Source organism: Hemitrygon akajei, chromosome 10, assembly GCF_048418815.1.
Source record: "Hemitrygon akajei chromosome 10, sHemAka1.3, whole genome shotgun sequence".
Lineage (NCBI taxonomy): Eukaryota > Metazoa > Chordata > Chondrichthyes > Myliobatiformes > Dasyatidae > Hemitrygon > Hemitrygon akajei.
In genome coordinates, this window is record NC_133133.1 from 121,851,228 (window position 1) to 121,874,324 (window position 23,097).

The following is a 23,097-nucleotide window of genomic DNA, read 5'->3' on the forward strand; positions in this document are numbered from 1 at the left end:
TGAATGGAGAAGGAATTTATTCTCAAAAGTTTTAAATCTTAATGGTTTGATAGAGCCATTCAGTAGATTCAAGGTTAATTGGACTCCATGGTTATTGGAGTTGGGCAGGAGCGTGGAGCCACTGCTAAGATCTGATCGATGATGATCTTAATTGAAAAGCAGTGCCAGCTCAAGGAAAAAAGTAAGTAACAATGGATCCTATTTGCAGCATTGAACAAGGTTTAAAATGCAGCAAACCTAGAGCTAGATTATGTAGATTTACAAGTAAGAGCCACAGAGCCAAATTACATTTTAATACTCAATTACAGCAAGTTACATTAAATAAGACAATAATAAGGGAATACTTAATGGAGATAGAAAGATTTAATTTGAGGCACTGAAGTCTTAAGTGATCAAACGCATCTTTCAAATGTCCTCCTCCCACCCATGGGAACAGAGGTCGGGTTCTCAGGCGCTGAGGAATGAAGACCTGCAATCCCCAAGGTTGTTGAGTCCAGGTCTAAGATCTGAAGGTTTGAGGCCCAGCGGTGGCCTGTCCTGGGGATGGAGGCCCAAGGTTTACAGATCTGGAGGTCAGCGTGTCCCAATGTGGTGGAGGGGGTGGGGGTTGGAAGATGTTTGTTTTATTGTTGTTACATCTGTCTTGGTGTATGTTGGCCGTATGTTATTCTGCTAAACATTGAGGGGATACTACGTTGGTACCAGAAACACTTACAGGTTAATGCAGTCTACACATCCCCAATGATCAAAATCAGATCCTCCAACTGAGATCAGTCCCAAGATTCAAAGGAAACAATCCTGCTTGAAACAGCCAGCCACCTCACAAAACAATCCTTGGCCAACACGATAAGGCCACGTCAGCTCTCTATGTCCTCCCACGCAATATCTTTAACTCGGTCAAATTGCTTCCCATGGAGCCTGGCCAAGGCAACAAACGAGGAGTTGGCTTCGAAATCCCAGGTGAACTTGTTCAGGTCGACATTGATGGACAAAGGGCGAGTGGACAAGAATGGCCGCAGGAGTGGCCATTCCAAGCCCAGGTGATGTCGGTGAAGCTGGGGAGGAAGATGATAAACATTAACCAGTGCGGAGAGGTCAATTGGTACAGCTGTTTCCTAAATCTGTATCCAATAACCCAAGAAATTTGGGAGTAACTCAATGGGGAAAAAATTGTCTGACAATGGTCTCTGAGTTACACAACACAGACACAGGCCCTTCTTCAGCCCAACTCATACCCCCACAGTTAGTCCCATATGCCTGCATTTGACCCATATCAGTCTAAACCAGTGGTTCCCAACGTACGCCCCACAGGGGGGTAATTTGATTTTTAAGGGGGACAATTCGAGAATGAGTTATTAACAGTGAATTTTTTCTAGTAAGTCTGTGTGAGTATGAGTGTGTGTGCGAGTTAATACATATGTGTGTATACAGTATGCATACATAAAAATACTTGTGTGTATGTACATGTGTAATTGTGTATGTACTGTATATATAGTGTATCACCATCATTACAACCATCAAATGGCTTTCATAATTAAATTAATGAATTGACTGATGTAGGAAGGAACGAATGAACAAGTCCAAACGCGTAAGAAACTCGTACGAGGTCGCGCCAATGCTGCTTTTTGCAGTAGCTTTCGGTTCTTGGTGGTGTGAAGGTGTGTACATTGCATCATCTCTTTTAAACGGTGTATCTGTCTTTGTATGATGTAGAAACGAATCGGCATTGTTTTATTTATTTATTATTATTATTTTAATATCACTTAATGTTCTTTTTTTTACAATTTCTTAGTAATTTCTTCCTCAGAACTTTAACAGTCCTTTGGTTCTTTTATTTTTCTCTTTCATGAATGCCATGTTCTTTGGAAGCTTGTTTAAACCAAGTTAATGGTCTTTTAGGCTTCCTCCAGGTGAATAGGAGTTCACTTTTTGAATAATAAGAATTATATATCACCACAGGGGGCATCAGGATTTTAGAGGCGATTAGGTGGGGCATGGCCAAAAAAAGGTTGGGAACCACCGGTCTAAACCCTTTCTATCCCTGTACCTGTCTAAATATCTTTTAAACATTGTATCTGCCTCTACCTCTTCAGTCCAGATACCCATCATTTTCTGTGTGAGAACTTGTCCCAAAATCCCATTTAAATGTGTCGCCTCGCACCTTAAACCCAAGTACTCTAGTTTTAGAGACCCCTACCCTGGAAAATATTTTAAATATTAGCTTTATTTATTATGTGTACATTGAAACATAAAGTGAAATGCATCATTTGTGTCAAATCAAATCAGAGAGGATTATGCAGGGGCAGCCTGCAAATGTCATTACACTTTCAGTGCCAGAAGAGCATGCCCGCAACTTACTAATCCTAATCCGTACATCATTGGAATGTGGAAGGAAACCCTTGTGGTCATGGGGAGAATGCACAAACTCCTTACAGACAGCGGCAGAAATCAAACCCTGATCATTCAGCTAACACCGTAAAACATTGCACTAACTACTACGCTACTGTGTTGCACAGGAAACCATTAATGGCTCCTACTCCAATCGTTCTTTCCTTCCCTCCCCCCCCCGCCATAACAAACCCCTGATCTCTCACTCACTTTAACTAGGACACCATTTGCACAGTGCCACACAATGCCTTCCACCTTCGCCTCCTCGCTCTCCTTAAACCAAGCAACCAAATCCATCAGGTCCAGTGGCGGGGGATTCTCAATCTGCAGCGATCCGTGGGAGACCAGAAGGTGGAGAGGTTGCTTCTTGCTTCCAAGGCCTGGAGCAGAAAGAGAGGTAAAACCTGTCAGGGCCACACCTGAGAGGCATACAAGATTGTGAGGACAGACACTGAAAGAACAGACATTTCCCCAGGGAGAGCATAGTGCTAAAACAAGAAGGGCTTACACAAAATGCTGCGGAACTCAGGCAAGTCAGTGGCTTGACAGATGATGACAAAAGTTACCCTCCAACCCACACACCATCCTGACTTGGAAATATATCACCATTCATTCACCATTGCTGAGTGAGAATCCTGAAACTCCCTCTCTAAGAGCACTGTAGGTACACCCACAACTCAGGGACTCCAGTGGTTCACCACCAGCTTCTCATGGGCAAGTGGGAATGGACAGTTAAAGGCTGCTGCAGACTGCAAAACCCACACTCCTGAGTGTCAGATTTATTTACCACATGAACTCAATGTCCTTTGCATTAACGAGTGCACCCAAGAATGTGCTAGGTGCAGCCCGCAAACGTTGCCACACAACACAACACCAATCTAGCATGCTCACAACGTTCAGCAGAATAACACAAACATCAAAAACAACAGCAAAACACACACACGCACGCACACCTCTGCCTCCAGTCCTTGTCCCCGGTTTTCGCAGATAATCGGGCCAACTATATATTTCACTTTTCCTTGAATAAATTATAAAGAAGTCCACAATAAACATCTTCCTACCATACGGATTACCGTTGATATGAGTTCCTATCAGCTCCAGTGTCTGCTCCAGCAGCTCCATTAAGGGAATGACAGTAATTTCTAGAAGTTGCTTCCCAGAACTTGGCCTTAAAACCAGGGCGGATCCAGTTTCATAATTCACGGCAGAAAGATGCCAACAATATTGTTTACTTCCCTTCTCCACCGGAATCCAACCTTCGGGACAAGGTAAATGTTGACAAAGCACACAATGTCAAATCTGCCTGGACATGATCCCCATCCCTTGCATATTTACACGTGTATGTCAAACCCTCTTAAACACTACTATCCTATCTGCTGCCATGATTGAATGGTGGAGCAGATTCGATGGGATGAATGGCCTAAATCTTCCCCTTTGTCTTATTACCCCCAGTAGCCAATGGGCAGAAGATATAAAAGCCTGGAACTACATACCACTAGGCTCTGAACAGTTTCTACCCTGCTGTCATAAGACTCTTAAACTGCTCCCTAGTACAGTAAATTGGACTCTTGACTTCACAATCTACCTCATTATGATCATGCACCTTATTGTTTAACTGCACTGCACTTTCTTTGTAGCTGTTACAGCTTATTCTGCATTGTTTTACCTTGTACTACCTGAGTGCACTATGTAATGATCTAATTTATATGAACAGTTTACAAGATGTTTTCCAGTATATCTAGGTACATGTGACAATAATAAACCAATTATAATACTAGTTCCAAACACCCATCACTCCCTGTATAAGTTACTTCCATCACACATCTCCATTAAACTCTCCCCCTTTTGCATTAAATGCATATCCTCTAAACATCTCTACACTGGAAGAAATAGTAAGACTGTCTACTCTATCTCTACCTCTCACCATTTAAAAGCTTTGATCAGGTTCCCCTCAGCCTCTGACATTCTGGAGGGAAAAAATAAGTTTATCCACCTTTGTCCTATAACACGTGATCTCTAATCCAGGGCAGCATCCTCTTAAATCTCTTCTGCACCCTCTTCAAAGCCTCCACTTACTTCTGGTAATGAGGTGGCCAGAAATGCACAGAATGTAATGGAGTGACCAGATCTGCAAACAATACTCCAAGCGTGGTACATACTCCCTCACCAGGAATGTGTCCATTCTCATCAGGCTGTGGTCTGCCTTCTGACTGGGCAACTCCATGTGCTGGAATCCAGGCATCAGGAACTGCCCTGAAGTCACTGTCGATATTCCAAGTGAACTCTGAGGAAGAAATAAAATAAAATGCATCACAATCAACAGTTGTAACTCAGCTTCCAGCCAGCTCCAGGGTTTATATAGGGTCGAGTTGGCTGGAAGCCATCAACAAGCACCACCAGCACACCTCAGCCCTCAGGCCCAGGGGCATGTTGTCCACATGAACAATGACACCAGTGAGAGAGTGCTGAATTTGTCATTACAGCCACACATTTGACAATAACTTCAACTGGCAACTGCAAGAAGCAGCAGAGAATTGCAGACACAGCTCAGGACATCACGAAAACCAACTTCCTTTCCAGGATCTCTCTAGCCTTGCTGCAGCCTCCATAAAGCAGCCAGCGTAATTAAGGACACCATACACCTTGGACATTCTTTTTTCTCTCCTCCCATTGGGCAGGTTACAAACACCTGGAAGTACATACCATCATGCTCAAGAACAGCTTCCATCCCACTGTTACATGACTATTGATTGGTTCCATAGTATGATAAGATGGATTCTTGACCTCATAATTTACCTCATTACGATCTTGCACCTTATTCCCTAGTACACAGCCCTTCCCACAGCACCTTCTTGGGCAAGCACATAAAACCCTTCCACCTCTTCCCACTGCTGCTTCCAAAGTGGATATCCCAAAGGGAGACTGAGCAGTCTCCTCATCAAAGCCCTTCCCTCCGTCCACAGCTGGGATTCTCCCATCCCATCTCCACACTTCTCCAATGACACTTACTGGCTGAGAGAGAAAGTTCACCAACACGTCTACTTCCTCGGGAGGCTAATTTGACTTTGTCCTGTTGACCTTTACCAATTTTTATCAATACATTATAGAAATCACCCTATCCAGATGTATCACAGCTTGGTAATGGCAACTGCTCTGCACGTGACCGCAAGAAATTGCAGAGTTGTGGACTCAGCTCAGCCATCACAGGAACCAGCTTCTCCTCTATGGAATCGGACTACATTTCTTGCTGCCTCAGTAAAGCAGCCAGCATATCAAAGACCTCACACCCACCCAGATATTCCCTCTTCTCCCCTCCCACGCAGAAGACACTGAAGTCTGAAAGTACATACCATCTGGATCAAGGGTTATAATTCTACAGAGTGGTCTCATAGTACGATAAGATAGACTCGATCTCATGAGCTACCTCATGAACTTACACCTTACTGTTTACCTGCATTTTCTCTGTAGCTGTTCTACTTTATTCTGCATTGTTATTGTTTTTACCTTGTTTAATGTCAATGAACCGTGTAATGATTTGATCTGTATGAATAGTATGCAAGACAAGCTTTTCACTGTCTCTTGGTACATGTGACAATAATAAACCCATTCCAATTCCCTGGGCCTTTCGCAGAGATCAGACACATTCCACATGTAAAGCAACCCCGACATTAAACACATGAGAGGGCAGAATCTCAAATCTGAAGCCAATGCAAAGTGCTGGAGGATTTCAGCAGGTCAGGAGCGTCTATGGGAAGAAATGGAGAGTCAATAGTTCGGGTCTGACTGTTGAGATGTAGAACCTTGACCAGAAGTACTGACTGTCCATTTCCCTCCACAGATGCTGCCTCAGCTGCCAAGTTCCTCCAGCATTTTGTGTGTTCCCGGCATTAAACCATCATTATCGTCAAGTTTCAAGCTACAAACACTGCCCTAATTTTTCAGAACACAGCTGTTTGCGACAATTCAGTCTCTGTCATTCATCCCTCTCTACTCCCCAATGTCTTCACATTTTGTCCAATTATTAACCTCTGTTTATCCTGACCAATTATTTTCATCTCTCATGCTTTAAATACAGTATTACACCATACATCTTTCACAATGACCTTGACACATAGGAACAGATTTATGTCATTCAGCCCATCAAATCTTCTTTGCCATTCCATCATGGCTGATTTATTACCCTTCTCAACCCCATTCTCCTGCCTTCTCCCCGTAATTTTTGCTGTATTACTCATCAAGAACCTATCAACCTCAGCTTTAAATTTACACAATGACTAGGCCTCCCCGGCTGTCTATTGCAATGAATTGCAGAGTCATCACCCTTGCTGTCTCCTCACCTGCCTGCCCTATTCACAGTCAAAATTAAAGCTTATCGATCCCAAACCGTAATTCTACTTCTCTCTCCATAGCTGCTGCCTGATCAGTTGAGTGTTTTCCAGTTTTTAAACTTCCCTCCATTTATTGGTATTGGAATGGGTTTATTGTCACATGTACCAAGAGACAGTGAAAGCTTGTCTTGTATACTGTTCATACAGATCAGATCATTAAACACTGCATTGAGACAGAACAAGATAAAACAATAACAATGCAGAATAAAGTGTCAAACCCAGAGAAAGTGCAGTGCAGGTAAATGATAGAAGTGCAAGATCATAAGATAAATTGTGAGGTCGAGTCCATCTTATCATACTTGATGTCCATTCAAGAGCCTGATTACAGCGGGATAAATACTGCCCTTGAGCCAAGTGCTACATGCTTTCGGGCTTTCATAACTTTTCCTACATGGCAGAGGGGAAAAGAGAGAATGTCTGGGGTGGTAGGGTCTTTGATAATGCTGGCTGCTTTACAAGGTAACAAGAAGACAGTTGTTAGAACAGGGAGAAACAACCAGTGCTCCACAGGGAAACTCGCAGTAAACTGTTGGTTACGAACACACAACCTGCTAAGAAAGGAGCTTGTAATTACCAGTGCTGGATCTTGACAATTGAAACTTCCTGAATCGCTTCTCAGACTGCTTGGTCGGTTTCCGATCGAGTCGTGCCCAGAGATATGGCAAACCTGCCAATAGTCACAAAGCACTAATTAACCAAACACACACGACTGAAGCTTCACAAAGATTTGGCAAGCTGCCGGTTAGAGAAACAAATTAGGTTTCATCTGCCCAAAGATCTGGTATAAAATACATAAATACCAGTACATATTTACAATATAAACACATTATAAAAAGCAGTTTAAAGTGTTTGCAGTGCAGAAATTATGGGGAAATAGACAGAAGATGTGGGGGGTGCAGCTAACTAGAATGGTTGATTAGATTATCTGCATGGCACAAGAAACTTTTAAGATGGTGTTAAGATTTTTCTCTTAAAAGCCCTATAGTGCTTACTAGAGGGAGAAGGGAGTTATTTATTTCCCTGCATAGATGTTGCCAGACCTCCAGCATTTTGTGTTTCGTCTCTTGAGTCTGTGTGTGTTGCTTACATCTTCTGCAGCTCCAACAGTTGCTGCTATAAGAGTCAGGTTGTAAGACCTACCAGTGTCCAAATCAGTGAATGTCTGGTCACAAGAGTGAAAGATTTTGGGGAGATATTGCTGAATAACAGCTAAAACATTTACCACAGCCTGGGAGTCCAGTTCTCTTGCCTAGTGTCAGAAGATTGTGAGTTCAATTATCACTCCAAAAGTTTCACACAAAAATCCATTCTATTCCAGGTAAGTGTGAAGTGATGTGCTTTGGGGAAAAAAATCAAACTTGAGAGCGGAGTACAAGGCAAATGGCAGGATTCTTAGCAGTACGGAGGATCTGTTCTGGGGCACTTGCTCTTTCTTTGATTTTTATAAATGACTTGGATGAGGAGTGGAGGGGGGGTTAGTAAGTTTGTGGATGACACGAAAGTCGGTGGTGGTGTGGATAGTGTGGAGGGTTGTAGGTTACAACAGGACACTGTTGCACAGCTGGGCTGAGAAGTTTCCCAGGGTAGAAATGGCTAATACCAGAAAACATACTTTTAAGGTGAGTGGAGGAAAGTTTCGGTGAGATAGAAGAGCAGTTTTTTTTTAACTTACACAGAGAGTGATGGGTGTGGGGAATGCATTGCTGGGTGTGGTGGTCAAGGCAGATCCACTTAAGAGACCATTAAATAGGCACATGAATGAAAGAAAAACAGAGGGCTATTTGGAAAGGAACGGTTAATCATGGAGCAGGTTAAAATTTGGCACAACAGGAACTACGATATGCTGTGCGGTAACGTTCTATGTTCCAAAATATAGACGTTACCTCAAACACACACAATGGTTTGAGACAATAAGTACTCTGGCACAGTTGGAAGAGTTGCAAGAGGCACGACAGGAATTACACTCTTAGCAAAGTTCTATGTTCTTTGCGACTGCTTTCTGATAAAGACCACACCATGGAAAGAGAATTACTACAACAGGATCCTAAACGCCTCAGAATAATTCAATGCAGAGACATTCATTTTGATTGGAAAAATGGGAGGAATAAAATCCAGTATGAACAGAGCTCTAGGACAAACACAAGAGATTGTGTAGATGCTGGAAATCCAGAGTAACACACACAGAATGCTGCAGGAACTCAGCAGTTCAGGCAGTGACTATGGAAAGGAATAAACAGTGATCATTTACTTCAAGACCCTTCATTAGAACTGGAAAGGGGAAGAAGCCAGAATGAAGAAGGGAAAGAGTACAACCGGACAGATAGGCCAGACCAGGTGGCTGCGGGACTGAATGGCTTTGAACATAACAGGTTGTGCCCCGCAAGTTGTTTATGGGATCCTAAGATGCAGACATGGAGTCCAAGGTATTGTTAAAGCTCAAATAAAAGTTCAAACTTTAAAGTACATTTATTATCAAGCTACATATAGAACAAACAACTTTGAGGTTCATCTTCTTGCAGGCAGCCACAAAACAAAGAAACACAATGGAATCCACGAAAAAGTCCACACCACAAAGATGGTCAAACATCCAATGTGTGAAAGAAGAAATCAATCAAACAATAAAATAAACAAATAATACACAGAACGTGAATCAGTGAAGGCGAGTCCACAGCCACAGAGTCAGCCCAGATCAGGGGCAAGGCCACAGCTGCAGTCAGTTCAGTGCCGATGGCTGCAGGCCGGAGGTGCAGACTCAGTTCAGTGCTGACACAAGTAAAGCCTCAGGGAGTAATGAGCTGAACACCGATCCATCCTTCACTCTTAGGCCCAGGCCCAGGCCTCGCCACTTCAATCTGGCCTGAAGTCCACCCCAGCAAAGGCCGTACCTACATTCTCAAGAGACCAGTTCGCCAAGTCCTTCAGGATACTGCAAAAACACCCAGGCTGTTCAGACGGTTTGAAAGCCCAGTGCCCAAAGGGAAATCACAGGCTGCTGATTACAGCAATCATAGTCCAGAAAAAGTATATTTAGTAGAATGGTTAGCTAACACACAAAACATCGCTGTGTCTCACCATCGCCATGGAAAACTGTTAGGGTTCAGCAGGAGGGGGGGATGCCTCAGCCTGTACCGTTCTATATTCCATATTCCACGTCTGGACATGCAGGAAGAAAGCCGACCTTTGAGACTCCCGATCAAGGGCAGCCAAACGAGAGTGTGACCTCATTACTCCTCTTCTGCTCTACTTATTGCTATTTTGAAATACAAAGTAACTTTTCATTACTGCACTGCTGCCACAAAAAAACAAATTTCACAACAGTGATAATAAACTTGATTCAGATTCTGTTGCTGACTGTACAATCCCTAAATGAACCGAGTTCCCTACTGCATTGTGGTTCCAATTGGAGACAAAGAGTATGCAATTGTCCCAAACTCAAACTGCATCTCACAGTTGCTAACGACACAACCCATTCTGTCCATCTAGTCTATACCAGCTCTCAGGACAACTTTATAATTTATCCTCTGACATCTATTCTTTCTCACAACTCCACCCTGGTTCTCATTCCCCCTTACCTAAGCAATAGATAATTCTCAGAAGCCAGTTACCCATCAGTCAGAATTTCTTTGGGACATGGGGGACAGGAGGACCACAGGACAGTTCAAATCAGCTGGCAGGTGATGGTGGATGGACACAGATAGAATACTGCATACTCTTGGAAAGATGTTACTAAACCAGAAAAAACTAACGAGGACGTTGCCAGGACTTGAGAGGCTGAGTTATAGGGAGAGGCTGGACAGGCTTGATCTTTAATCTTTGGAACATAGGAGACTGAGAGGAGATCTTACGGAGGGGTATAAAATCACAAGGGGCATAGATAATGGTGAATGTGCAGTCTCTTTCCCTGAGTTTGGAAATCAAGAACTAGGGGGGCACCAGTTTTTAATGAAAGGGGAAAGATTTAATAAGAACTTAAGAGACTACTTTTTTTCCTCCCAGAGGGTGATCAGTGTATTTAATGAGCTTCCAGAGGAAGTGACTAAGGTAGAGACAGTTGGACAGGTACATGGACCAAAGAGGTTTTGAGGGAAACAGGCCAAACGCTGGCAAATGGGATGAACTTAGATGGGGATCTTGGTCGGCACAAAGGACCTGATTCCATGCTGACCTCAGGGAAACGTTGTTGATAGCAGAGCTGGTAATTGGGGGAGCCCTACCCCCCGAGATTTAAAATCAGGTACACTGCCGAAGCAATGTTCACAAAGCTACCCCTATTCCAGATAGGTGCTAGAAATATAAAACAGCAGGCATTTTAGTGAGGTTGGATCACATTCCTCCCTGAAACCCTGGTTAACTGCTGGATGTTACAAAATGTTTCGGCAAGGCATTCTGACCAGCTAGTGGAGGGGCAAATCATAAACACAAGAGAATCTGCAGATAGCTGAAATCCCAAGCAACACCAAGATGCTGCTTGGCCTGCTGAGTTCCTCTAAGATTTTGTATATATTGGTGGAGTTGCAAAGTACTTTAGCATCTGTTATATACACACCTCTGCCGCAGGTTTATACACATTGTTGCCTCCAACACTGTCAAATGGCTGACACACAGGAGATTCTGCAGATGCCAGAAATCTTATGTAACACACACACACACACAAAATGCAGGAGGAACTCAGGTCAGGCAGCATCTATGGAAGGGAATAAACAGTTTCAGATACTGGAAATTAATGTCTTTTTATTCCCCTCCATAGATGCTGCCTGACTTGCTGAGTTCCTCCTGTGTTCTGTATGTACGTTGCAGAAAAATGGCTTCCCGTCGTCCCATTACCTTTGTAGTTTGTGACATAACAGCAAGTGCCATCCACTTTCTCCGTAGCGACCGCTTGGTGGATGTTCGCTGCCAGCGCCCTCGGACTCAGCTCTCCATTGGCCAGGACTCTGTAAGACTGAACACACGTTGATGAGTGTTGAGTATGCACAGGCTCAGCCAGGTTCCACAGATCGATGCTTTCTCAATGGAAAACCCCGTTGTAGGAGCAAACCAAGAGGCCACACGGAGTTGGTGTTTGAAATAACAGGCGGTTTAGTAAAAAAAACTGTTACCCACACTGTGAAGCCAGTCAAAGCTGATCTACCTGAGCATGGATTATCAAATTACATGTACAGTATGTTACCTTGAGATTCATTTTCTTACAGGAAAAATAAAGCAACTCAATACGGTCTACAAAAATCCACATATAACAAAGACTGACAAACCACCAATGTGCAAAAGACAAACTGCAAATACAAAAATGCCAAGAACCTGAGTTGTAAAGAATCCTTGAAAATCAGTGTGTAGAGACCCCATTGATTCACTTGCAAGCTTGTACATCCTCAGCTGACAAGATTACACAGAAACTTAATTAGCACTAAAACTAGGTTTTGATAGCGGAATGGCGGTTATAGAAAGACTTTAAGTAGGTCTTGATTGCTGAGTAAAAATGATTATCTACAGGTCTAATTTTGTTTACAGCAATCCAGTTTTCTATTGCAACATGCTGTAACATAATTAGTGAAGTTCCTTAGACTTGGGTGTTGTCACTGCTGCATTGTGTGTCTACCTTTGCCCGTGGTTCCTTGTCACAATATCAGAACAATCCACATCCCTATTGACTAGTTATTAGCTCTCACTAATTTTAGATTAGCTTGATCTGTCACATGAATATCGAAATAAAATGAAATGTGTCGTTTGCATCAAATCAGCAAAGATTGTGCTGGGGTCAGCCCACAAGTTCACCACACTTGCAGCACCAAAATAATATGCCCACAACTCACCCATACATCTGCAAAGTTCAACATTCAATGTAAATTTATTATCAAAGTATGTATATGTCAACATATACAACCCTGAGATTCATTTTCTTCTGGGCAATCACAGTAAGTACAAGAAACACAATTTGAAAACCTGCCCACAACTGGACAGACAACCACCAATGTGTAAAAATAAACAGACTGTGTAAATTCTAACTGGCTGTATCACCATCTAGTATGGAGGGGTCACAGCACAGGATCGAAATAAGCTGCAGAGCTGTAAACTCAGTCAGCTCCATCATGGGCACTAGCTCACTAGCATCCAGGATATCTTCAAGGAGCGATGCCTCATAAAGGCAGTATGCATAATTAAGGATACCCAGGACATGCTCTCTTCTCATTGTTGCCATCAGGAAGGAGGTACAGAAGCAGGTACAGAAGCCTGATGACACACACTCAACAATTCAGGAATGGCTTCTTCCTCTCTGCCATCAGTTCTGAATGGACATTGAAACATTGAACACTACCTCACTACTTTTTTTTCTGTCTTTTTGCACCACATATTTAAACATTTTTATATATGCTTCTTAATATAATTCACAGGTTTTACGTATTGCAATATACTGCTACTGCATAACAACAAATTTCATGACATATAGTATGTCAGTTATACTAAACATGATTCTGAAATACAGAAAGAAAAATAATAATAAATAAATAGGCAATAAATATCGAGAACGTGAGATGAAGGGTCCTTGAAAGTGAGTCCATAATTTGTGGGAATAGTTCAGTAATGGAGCAAGTGAAGTAGAGTGTAGTTATCCCCTCTGGTTCAAGAGCCTGATGGTTGGGTAATAACTGTTCCTGAACATGGTGGTGCAGGTCCTGAGGCCCCTGTACCTTCTTCCTGATGGCAGCAGCGAGAAGATAGCATGGCCTGGATGGTGAGGGGTCCTTGGTGATGGATTCCACTTTCCAGCAACACTCCTCTGTGTAGATGTGTTCAATGCTGGGCGGGGGGGGGGGGGGGGGGAGGGGGGATTACCCATGATGGACTGGACCGTATCCACTACGTTTTTTAGGCATATCCACTACTTTGGAACGTGGGAGGAAACTGGAGCACCTGGAGGAAATTGAAGTCACAGGGAGGACTTACAAATTCCTTACAGACAGCAGCAGAAATTGAACTCCAATCTTACAGATGGTGCTGTAGTAATGTTATGCTAACTGCTATGCTATCATGCTGCAAACCATGAATTTTTCTCCCTCTTACAACAACCATAATCACACAAACCAACACACAACAAACCTGTTTGGCATAAAGTAACCCAGAGAAACCCACTGCATAAACTACCCATCAAGTCTGCATCAACCATCAATTTACACTCATCCAACATTAATCCTATTTGATTCCCCCCACATTCTCATTAACTCTTCCCAGATCCTAACCCTTACCTGTACACAAGGGGCAATTTACAGCAGCCAACTAATCAGCCAACCTGAACTGGTGTTCACCACAAAACCATCCAGCACAAAAAAGGCCGCTGCTCTCACAATGCACCTTATTGTGACCTTAAACTTATTGTCTGGCTGCACTGCACTTGCTCTGTTGTGCTTTGTTCTGCATTGTCTTCTTTTACACATTGATTGTTTGTCAGTCTCTGTTTATGTATAGATTCCATAAATTCTATTGTATTTCTTTATTTTTCCTGTAAGTGCCTGCAAGAAAATGAATCTCAAGGTGACTTTGACAACTCTCTAATAGATAAGCTATCTACTGTCCCTTGTGGAAACTCACAGTGTACAACTGGCTTTGCCCGCCTTTGACCACAACCCACTTTGGGATATTTTAACTTAAAGGTGCTACATAAATGCATGCACTTTCTTTCACCCAGCACCGGGGGCTTATTCAATCAGAAGCTGCTTGCTCCTGAGAACCTCACATTGACTCTCTCTGGGAATGGGACAGGTTAATGCAATTCTAACAGCCCTACATGAAGCTGCAATAATTGAACTCCCAGCCTTGCATTAAAAACTGAAACCTCACATTCTGCACTTCTGACCCAGAAAGTCGCCATTGTTGTTGCAGGTATGAGATTTAAAATGCATGCAACGGGGAGAAAGCTGTGGATTGGGGTACTTCTAGGGTGTTCCACTGACAATTCATTCCGCTTTAGAACACGCTTGTCTGGATTATGGTTGTGTGATTTATGGAGCAGCAGCTTATTCAGTTTTATATAGATTGGATGTTCTATAGACCAGTGTTCTTAGAATCTGTAGTGCAGCATCCAGACCACACCTAGAGATATTTTGGGGTTGAACTAGGCAAGATGCCTTTTGACCTGCAGAGAGAAAATTGAGCCTTGCATGCTGGAGATATTCCATTTGACGCAGTCTGTTTTAATCGATTGTTGGGGATATACTAGCAGAGTTGGTAAATATTTTGGGTGGATAATTGGGAAATATGTGCGTGAGCATGGTCTTGGGGATTCGAGGATTGCCCCAACTGTGGCCTGGCCAGGAGTTCCACTATGTAAATTTCCAGATGCGGGAACAGATTTGATGTTACTAGAGGATAGCCAGGGTCTTGTGGGTGGCGATGGTGTGTCCAGTCATTTACAACAGTGGTATTTTTTCATTTTGCCTATATTTATAGATGGTTCTAAAGACCCAGTTATTAATTAGGTTGCATCAGGGATATTTTTTCCTTGGTCTAATGTTGAGGCTGGGGAAAGGCTGACAGGTGGGTTGTCTGCCTATTCGGCAGAATTGATGGCCATTATCATTAGTCTGCAGTGGGTTGAACAAATTAAGCCAAACAGAGTCGTAATCTGCTCGGATTGGGCCAAGGTACTGCAGAGTTTGGAATCTAAGCATTCAAGGAGACCTGATCTGTCGATGGAAGAGGGCAGGAATAGTACAGTTTTGTTCGATACCTGCACATGTGAGTATATCGGATAATGAACCAGCAGATGTTATAGCAATATAGGCACTAAGTCAGAAGTAGATACTATAGTCAATATAGGAAACTATGAAGCCACATGCGATCATGGTGTGCCACTGATATTCGTTGGAACTGTTTAGGCAATTATTGGGCAGATCTGGGGTGCCTAGACCACCCGAGGCAGAGACGGTCGTGCAGGGCCCTGGTGAAGTTGTTAATTAAAACAAGTTTGAGGAAGGATCTGATCCCCGCCACGGCTCCCTTAATACTCCATTACAGTAGATGGCGGTAATGCACCTTACTGGCGGGGCACTGTGCCGCCTTTGCCCTGTTCCAGTTTCCTACCTGGTTAGGCCGCTTGGTGGCCGCCTCCTGCCGCAGCTCGGTGGTGAAGGCGCAGGGGATCTTCTGCTGCACCGTCCCCAGCCGCGGCATCGCTTTCCCCGCAGACCCGACCCGACCAACACCCTAGACGGACGCAACCCCCGCCGCGACGGGGCTGCCGTTCAGCGGCCGGCCTCTCTCGTCCCCGCCGAGCTCAGCTGCCTGACGACGGGCGCCTGCGCATCTATGGAGCGGGTTGCATCATGCGGGCATCGCTCGTACAGCCAGTTGCATTAACGTGGTGTCTCGAACGTAGCACTAAAGGATTGAGGTGCATGGCATGGATACAGTTAAAAGAATTATTTTAACTCCATGCAGTTCAAGGGAATATTCAAACACATTAAGATTTGAGGACCTCAATACGTCGACTATTTATTTCCTTCGAGAAATGCTGCACGACTTGCTGATTTCCTCTGGCATTTTGTGTGTGATGCTCAAGGCCCTTGAGAGGGTAGATAGCCATAAACACGGAGACAGACCCTTGGGCCCAGCTCTTCCATACCATTCAAGTTGCCTGCCATTTGGTAGTCCACAATGCCTGTAATTTGACCCATATGCATCCCATCGCAATGGGAGAATTAATCAGCTCGTTGGGACGAAGAGCCTATTAGAGTGCTAAATGACTCTAGATTTGTATTAGTTTTCTAGCCTACATACCTATCCATTCACCATGTTCGGTACAGTGAAGGGTGTTGACCCAAAACCTTGACTGTCTTTTTTCTCTATAGATATTGCCTGACCTGCTGAGTTCCTCCAGCTGTGTGTTGCTCCTGATTCCACATCTGCTGCCACTTATGTCTGCATGTACAAATGTCTTTTAAACAATGTAATTGTACCCACCTCCACCATCTCCTTTAGCAGCTCGCTCCACAAACACATTAAAATTCTAGGGTCTCAGCCCAGAAAGTCAACTGCTTAATTCCCCTCCATAAATGCTGCCTGCCCTCGTAGGTTCCTCCAGTATTTTGTGAGTGTTGCTCAAGATTCAAGGGGGGCTTGAAGGGGTCTGTGTCAAGATAGTTTTTGAGTTATATAACATGGAGATAGGCCTTTGGCCCAATTCTTTGATACCAACCAATTGAAGGAAAAATCTTGCCCCTCAAGAAAATGCCCACAGGGTATTATATGGTGACATATATGTACTTTGATAATAAACTTACTTTGAATTTTAAGCTTTGAGATGTAGACACAGGTATATGTGGAATTGGAGCACAGATCTCCCATTGAATAGATGGACTGTAGGGCTGGGTGGGGTGCTCTTGGTCTTATTATGGAATTCTATTATTAACCACAGGACGGACAACTAGGACTGTAGATCAGAACTAATCCTGACATTCTGTTTCAGGGATGAAAGCAAGATTCAACCTTGGCTCATTGGGTCAAGACTGACATGGAGTCATGGAGGACCTCAGCACAGAAACAGACCCTTCATGTCATTTAATTCATGCCAGTTTAGTCTTCTGCCTCATTCCAACTACCTGCAGCAGGACCATGGAGAGTGTTATAAAGCATTACTGGAAACACATCTATTCTCCTCACTGCAACAATTTCACTTTCTCCCCTATTTTGATGATAATCCATACTTGGACATGTATACAAAGAGGTATACAAAATTATGAGGGGAAGAGATGGGGTAAATACAGTACTGTGCAAAAGTCTTAGGCACATGTAAAAGAATTCTGTGAAGTGAAGATGCTTTCAAGAATAATGACATGAAAAATTTCTAAGTATCAAAAAATTACTATGAAGATCAGTAAACAGTAAAAACTAAATCAAATCAATATTTACAAATGAGAAAATCTGCAGATGCTGAAAGTCCAAGCCACACACACAAAATACTGGAGGAACTCAGAAGGCCAGGCAGCATCTATGGAAAAGAGTAAAAAGTCAACATTTCAGACCAAAATATCAGCTGTTAAATTTTTTCCATAGAAGCTGTCTGGCCTGCTGAGTTCTTCCAGCGTCTTGTGTGTGTTGCTCAAGTCAATATTTGGTGTGACCACCTTTTGCCTTTAAAACTGCATCAATTCTCTTAGGTACACTGTCGTGCAGTTCTTTAAGAAAATCATGTTAGGTAGGTTCTTCTGCAGACTTTGGCTGTCTCACTTGTTTCTGTTCAGGTAATCCCAGACAGCTTTAATGATGTTGAGATCAAGGTTCTGTAAAGGCCATACTATCTTAAACCATATAAAAATATCTGCAATGTCTAAGACTTTTGCACAGTACTGTACAAGCAAGCTTTTTCCACTGAGGTTGGGTAAGACTAGACCTAGAGGTCATAGGTTAAAGGTGAAATATTTAAAGGGAACATGAGCAGGAATTTCTTCACTCAGAGGGTGGTGCAAGTGTAAAACAAGCTGCCAGTGGGCGTGGGTTCGATTGCAACTTTAAAGAGAAGTTTGGATATGAACGTGGATAGAAGGGGTATGGAGGGCTATGATCGAGGTGTAGGTTGATGGGACTAAGCAGAACAACTGGTTGGTATGGATTAGATGGGCTGAAGGGTCAGTTTCTATTCCCTACAACTATGTAGGAAATAAAAAATTATATGTGCATCTAAACAATGTTTGACAATTAATGTAAATATACTGCCTTTCATTTCAATAATTGACTATAATTCCATGCAGCAATAATGTCAAAAACAATTCCACACTGGGGGAGAAAGAAATGTTACCATCCTCCTGGGAGAGGGAATCTTGGAATGCACAGCATTATGTTGGAACAATCCAGATCATCACACCCCATTGGTCTCACCTCATGGCCCAGCAATCTCTGGCATTTCAGACACTTCACTTCCTTAATGTGCTCCATATTTAATCCATTACAACCACCACTGCCCAGTTGCTGCACTGAATTTTAAATCCTTTCCACTCACTGTATAAATAACTTGACTTCTTTGCGTGTCATTTTCTGTCGCCTGGTTCTCAACCCTCTCCCCTCCCCCCAGACAATGGGGCAGTTCCTCTCATTCTCCTCCATCTGCCTGCATCATGATTTTAAATAACAGTGGGGCAGCATAGTAGAACAACAATTTACAGTGCCAGTGATCAGCAATCCAGGTTCAATTCCCATCTCTGTCTCTAAAGAATTTGTATGTTCTCCAATGATGACGTGGGAGCTCCAGCTTCCCACATTCCAAAAAATAACATGAATGCTGGCAAGAAAATAAATCACAGGTAGTAAAAAGCAAATCAAAAACACCCAAGCACAAATCCCTCCTAGCTACACCATGTCCATATCCCTCCCATCTTCCTCACATTCATGTGTCTATTTAAACATCTCTTAAAAGCCTCTAATCTATTTGCCTCTATACCAGGCAGTGCATTCCAGGCATCCACCAATCTCTTGAGTAAAAAACTTACCCCTCACATCATCCTTGAACCTACACCCTCTTACCTTAAATGCATGCCCTCTGGTATTAGACATTGTTGCTCTGGTAAGAAGATACTCACTGTATACTCCATCTATGCCTCTCATAATCTGATAAACCTCTATCTTCCTCAGCCTCCACCACTTCAGAGAAAACAACCCAAGATTATTCAGCCTTTCATCATAGCACATGCCCTCTAAACCAGGTAGCATCCTGGTAAACCTCTTCTGCACCCTCTCCAAAGCCTCAACATGGTTCATATAGTGGGACGACCAGAACTGTATGCAATACTGCAGATGTGGCCTAGCCAGAACTGTATAAGATTGCAACACAACCTCTTGACTTTTGAACTCAATGTCTTGACTAATAAAAGCAAGCATTCAATAAGCCTTCTTAATCACCCTATCAACCTATTTAGCTACTTTCAAGGAGCTATGAACATGGATCCCAAGATCTCTGCTCAGCAACACTTGTCCTTCTCTTGTCCTTATTTGCCTGACCAAGGAGCAACACCTCACATTGATGTGGGTTAAACTCCATCTGCCTTTTCTTTGCCCATATCTGCATATGATTTATATTGCATTTTATTCTTTGCCAGTCTTCTACACTATCCACAACTCCACCAATCTTGTTATTATCTGCAAACTTACTAACCCACTCATTTACATTTTCATCCAGATCATTTATATACATCACAAACAGCAAAGGTCCCAGCACAGATCCCTGTGGAACACCACTAATTCCAGACCTCCAGCTCAAATAAGTCCCTTCAACCACTACCCTTTGTGTTCTATTCACAAGTCAGTTCTGAATCCAAGCAGCCAACTCACCACAGACCCCATGCATCTTAATCTTCTGGATTAGCCTTCCTTGAAGGACTTAGTCAAATACCTCACTAACATTCATGTAGACAACATCCATCCCTCTCCCTTCATCAATCTCTCTTGTCATCTTGTCAAAAACTCAATCAAGATGGTTATTCACGACCTGCCCTGCATAAAGCCATGCTGGCTCTCCCTAATTAGGCTTTGGGTTTCCAAATGCTCATTTCTTCTATCCCCAAGAATGTTCTCCAGCAAATTTCCTACAACTGACATGAGACTCGCTGGTCTATACTTCCCAGGATTTTCCCTTGTTCCCTTCCTAAATAGAGGTACAACATTAGCCACACGCCAGTCCTCCAGGACCTCACCTGTGCCTAGAGGGGACATGAAGATACTGGTCAAGGCACCAGCAATCTCATTATGGCTAATAGCATTATGGTTAGCGTTAGTAAATTGTGGGAGTACTATGTCCCCAGCACATCCTTGGACTGTGTTGGTCGTTAACGAAAAAATGCATTTGAAAGTATGCTTCCATATTTCGATATACATTGACAAATAAAGCTTATTTATAATCCATTACAACTCATTCAAATTCCCTCGCATGTCCATCCCAAAGGCATTGCAAGAAATCCTGTCCTTCATTCACACAACAGGTTACACAGAAATCGGTGTATTTAACATATTGGTAACAATGTTTGTGAAAACATAACTTATCCCATGTATACTTCATGTTGTAGAGCTTTTGACATAGAGCTCTAGTATGCAATATTATATATACACCACCACTACACAATTAAATAGAAGACAAGTTGAAAGAATACAACTAGTGGGCATCAATAAAATACTGAATTCAGAAAGAAACTCCCTTCCCAGAGTGGAGAGAGAGTGACTGTGGTGTCAAGGTTGTGTAAAGAGGAGGAGAAGATGTGAAACAAAGGATATAACGTGGAGAGAAGTGGGGAGGTTTGTCTGCACTGCACATACCTGCTCCATACAGCACAGAAAACTAAGGCACCATTGAAATGCATTAACACAAAAGATTCTGCAGACGCTGGAAATCTTGAGCAACAGATGCTGGAAGAACTCAGCAAATCATCTATGGAGGGGAATAAACAGTCAATGTGTCAGGCCAAGGTCCTTTATCAGGACTCCTGATGAAGGGTCTCGGCCTGAGACAGCAATTGTCTATTCTCCTCCATAGGTACTGCCTGACTTGCTGGGTTCTTCTGTCATTGAAATGTATCAAGGTAAATGAACCTGGTACCTTACATTTATCCAAGAGGGATGATACTCAAAGACTGGTATACTATAAATATATACTCCAATTCAGCCAACATTTTCTGTGTTGGGGTCCTATTGAAAATACATCAACACCTTTTGATATTTACACTGCAAGAACTGACACAAACTCAAAATGTTCTCTGATTCTTTCTTCAGAGACAATGTCTGACCTGAGTATTTCCAGTGCTTTCAAATTTTGTTTCAGTTTTCCAGCATCTACAGTTTTTTTAAATTTTCACTGGGAATTACAGATTTATATTTATCCAAGTGTCCCACATCACCAGAAAATCTTAATGTGTTGTCCAGGCAATGAAGAATGACTGTGCAGTGACAGTGACTGGCAAAAGAGACATTGTCTTACATTTGATGCATACACCACAATACAAACTAATCCATCAACACCAACACCCCAGGTCTTGTAGACCAGGATTAACATATTCAATTTCCAGAACCTTAAATACTTTAAATTTATGGTCTAAGGACTTCTAAGAAGTAATTTACTTGCTTTCCTGACATAGCTGTGAAAGGCAAATCATTGGGTATATTTAAAGCAAAGGCTATAGGCTATTGGTTAGTAAGAGCAGACTCAATGGACTGAATAGTCTTATAAGCGCTTGGAATAATAAATACACTTCGCTGAAAATCTGCTGGTGAACAAGTAAATCTTCAGACGACAGAAGTAGGGCAGGAAAATGCATATTACTGGTGCTCATTGGACATAAAATCTGAAGGATTTTCTTCCTGGTAGAGGTTCCTATCCCATCTAGTGCCACTAAACATTTGATGATCTCACTGGAGTTTAGAAGAACAAGGTGGGATGTCATTGAAACCTATCAAATATTGAAAGGTCTAGATAGAGTGGACGTGGAGTGGATGTTTACTATATTTAGGGAGCCTAGGACACAGCTTCAGAATAGAGGGATTCCATTTAGAACAGAGGTGAGGAGGCATTTCTTTAGCTGAAGGGTGGAAAATCTGCGGAAATCATTGCCACAGACAGCTGTGGAGGCCAAGTCATTGGGTATATTTAAAGTGGAGGTTGATAAATTCTTTATTAGTGAGAGTGTCAAAAGTTATGTGGAGAAGGCAGGAGAATGGGGTTGAGAGGGATAATAAATTGGCCATGGCGGAGAAGATTTGATGGCCAAATTCTACTCCTCTGCGTTATGGTCTTATGGTCTAAAAATACCTCCTTAAAAAAAAACTAAATATCTTTAAGAAATGGTAGAGCTAAACTCTGCCCAACTGAGAAGCTGGAACATTCTGCAGTGATACTACAGGGTTCTATGTTGTAGTTAGCTTCTACCCATTAATTAACGGCATGTCGATTTGGAACGTGCATAGAATTAAAGATCCTTCTGACTTTGTCCAGTTTGTTCTCAAAATCTCAGACCCCCCAGCAGTTTCTCAAGATGTTGGCAAAATCTTCATCGTTCGCAATTCCAAGGCTGAGACCCTCGTAATAGGATTCAAATTCACAGTATGTCACTTCATTCAGGCTGGCGCAGTACTCCTGTAGGGTGTCCAGGAATGCTAAGTGGACCTGCTGCTCTGAAGATTCTCCTGCAGCAGAACAGTAAGGAGAACAACATCAGTCCAGCAAGTTGTCACAGACTGGGAATAGAGGTGGAAATCTCTGAGTGAGCAAAGCTGAGTGAAAATCAAATAAAACAGCAGGCACTAGAAATCTGATAAAACCAGAAACTACTGTTAATATTCAGCAAGTTTTGGT

At 42.7% G+C, this 23,097-nt stretch overlaps 2 protein-coding genes and 1 long non-coding RNA gene across 14 annotated transcripts in view; 1 reads left to right on the forward strand and 2 right to left on the reverse strand.

Moving 5' to 3' along the window:
• rlig1 (RNA 5'-phosphate and 3'-OH ligase 1) lies at positions 1–16,218 on the reverse strand. 4 transcript variants are annotated; one of them, XM_073058876.1, is made up of 7 exons: positions 15,852–16,218; positions 11,601–11,718; positions 7,351–7,443; positions 4,465–4,672; positions 3,450–3,644; positions 2,599–2,768; positions 1–1,055 (listed from the first exon to the last, which is right to left on the reverse strand). In XM_073058876.1, the coding sequence occupies exons 2-7, from the start codon at positions 11,631–11,633 to the stop codon at positions 858–860; spliced, it is 897 nt and encodes a 298-aa protein (XP_072914977.1). In that variant the 5' UTR covers positions 11,634–11,718; positions 15,852–16,218; the 3' UTR covers positions 1–857. The 4 variants fall into 4 exon arrangements, with proteins under 4 accessions (XP_072914977.1, XP_072914976.1, XP_072914975.1 ...); XM_073058875.1 differs by having other exon boundaries at positions 3,462–3,644; positions 4,556–4,672; positions 15,852–16,217; XM_073058874.1 differs by having other exon boundaries at positions 4,556–4,672; positions 15,852–16,192.
• The window catches only part of LOC140734636 (uncharacterized), a 14,634-nt gene continuing 6,910 nt past the window's right edge, over positions 15,374–23,097 (forward strand). Inside the window, exon 1 of the long non-coding RNA XR_012100580.1 lies at positions 15,374–15,506. This is a non-coding gene — a long non-coding RNA (uncharacterized lncRNA). The remainder of the gene's footprint in view (positions 15,507–23,097) is intronic.
• caps2 (calcyphosine 2) overlaps positions 20,629–23,097 on the reverse strand; it is a 66,030-nt gene continuing 63,561 nt past the window's right edge. For all 9 annotated transcript variants that reach the window (XM_073058868.1, XM_073058867.1, XM_073058866.1 and 6 more), the window contains one exon: positions 20,629–22,928. In XM_073058868.1, the coding sequence (XP_072914969.1) occupies positions 22,753–22,928 (176 nt within the window). In that variant the 3' untranslated portion in view covers positions 20,629–22,752. The remainder of the gene's footprint in view (positions 22,929–23,097) is intronic.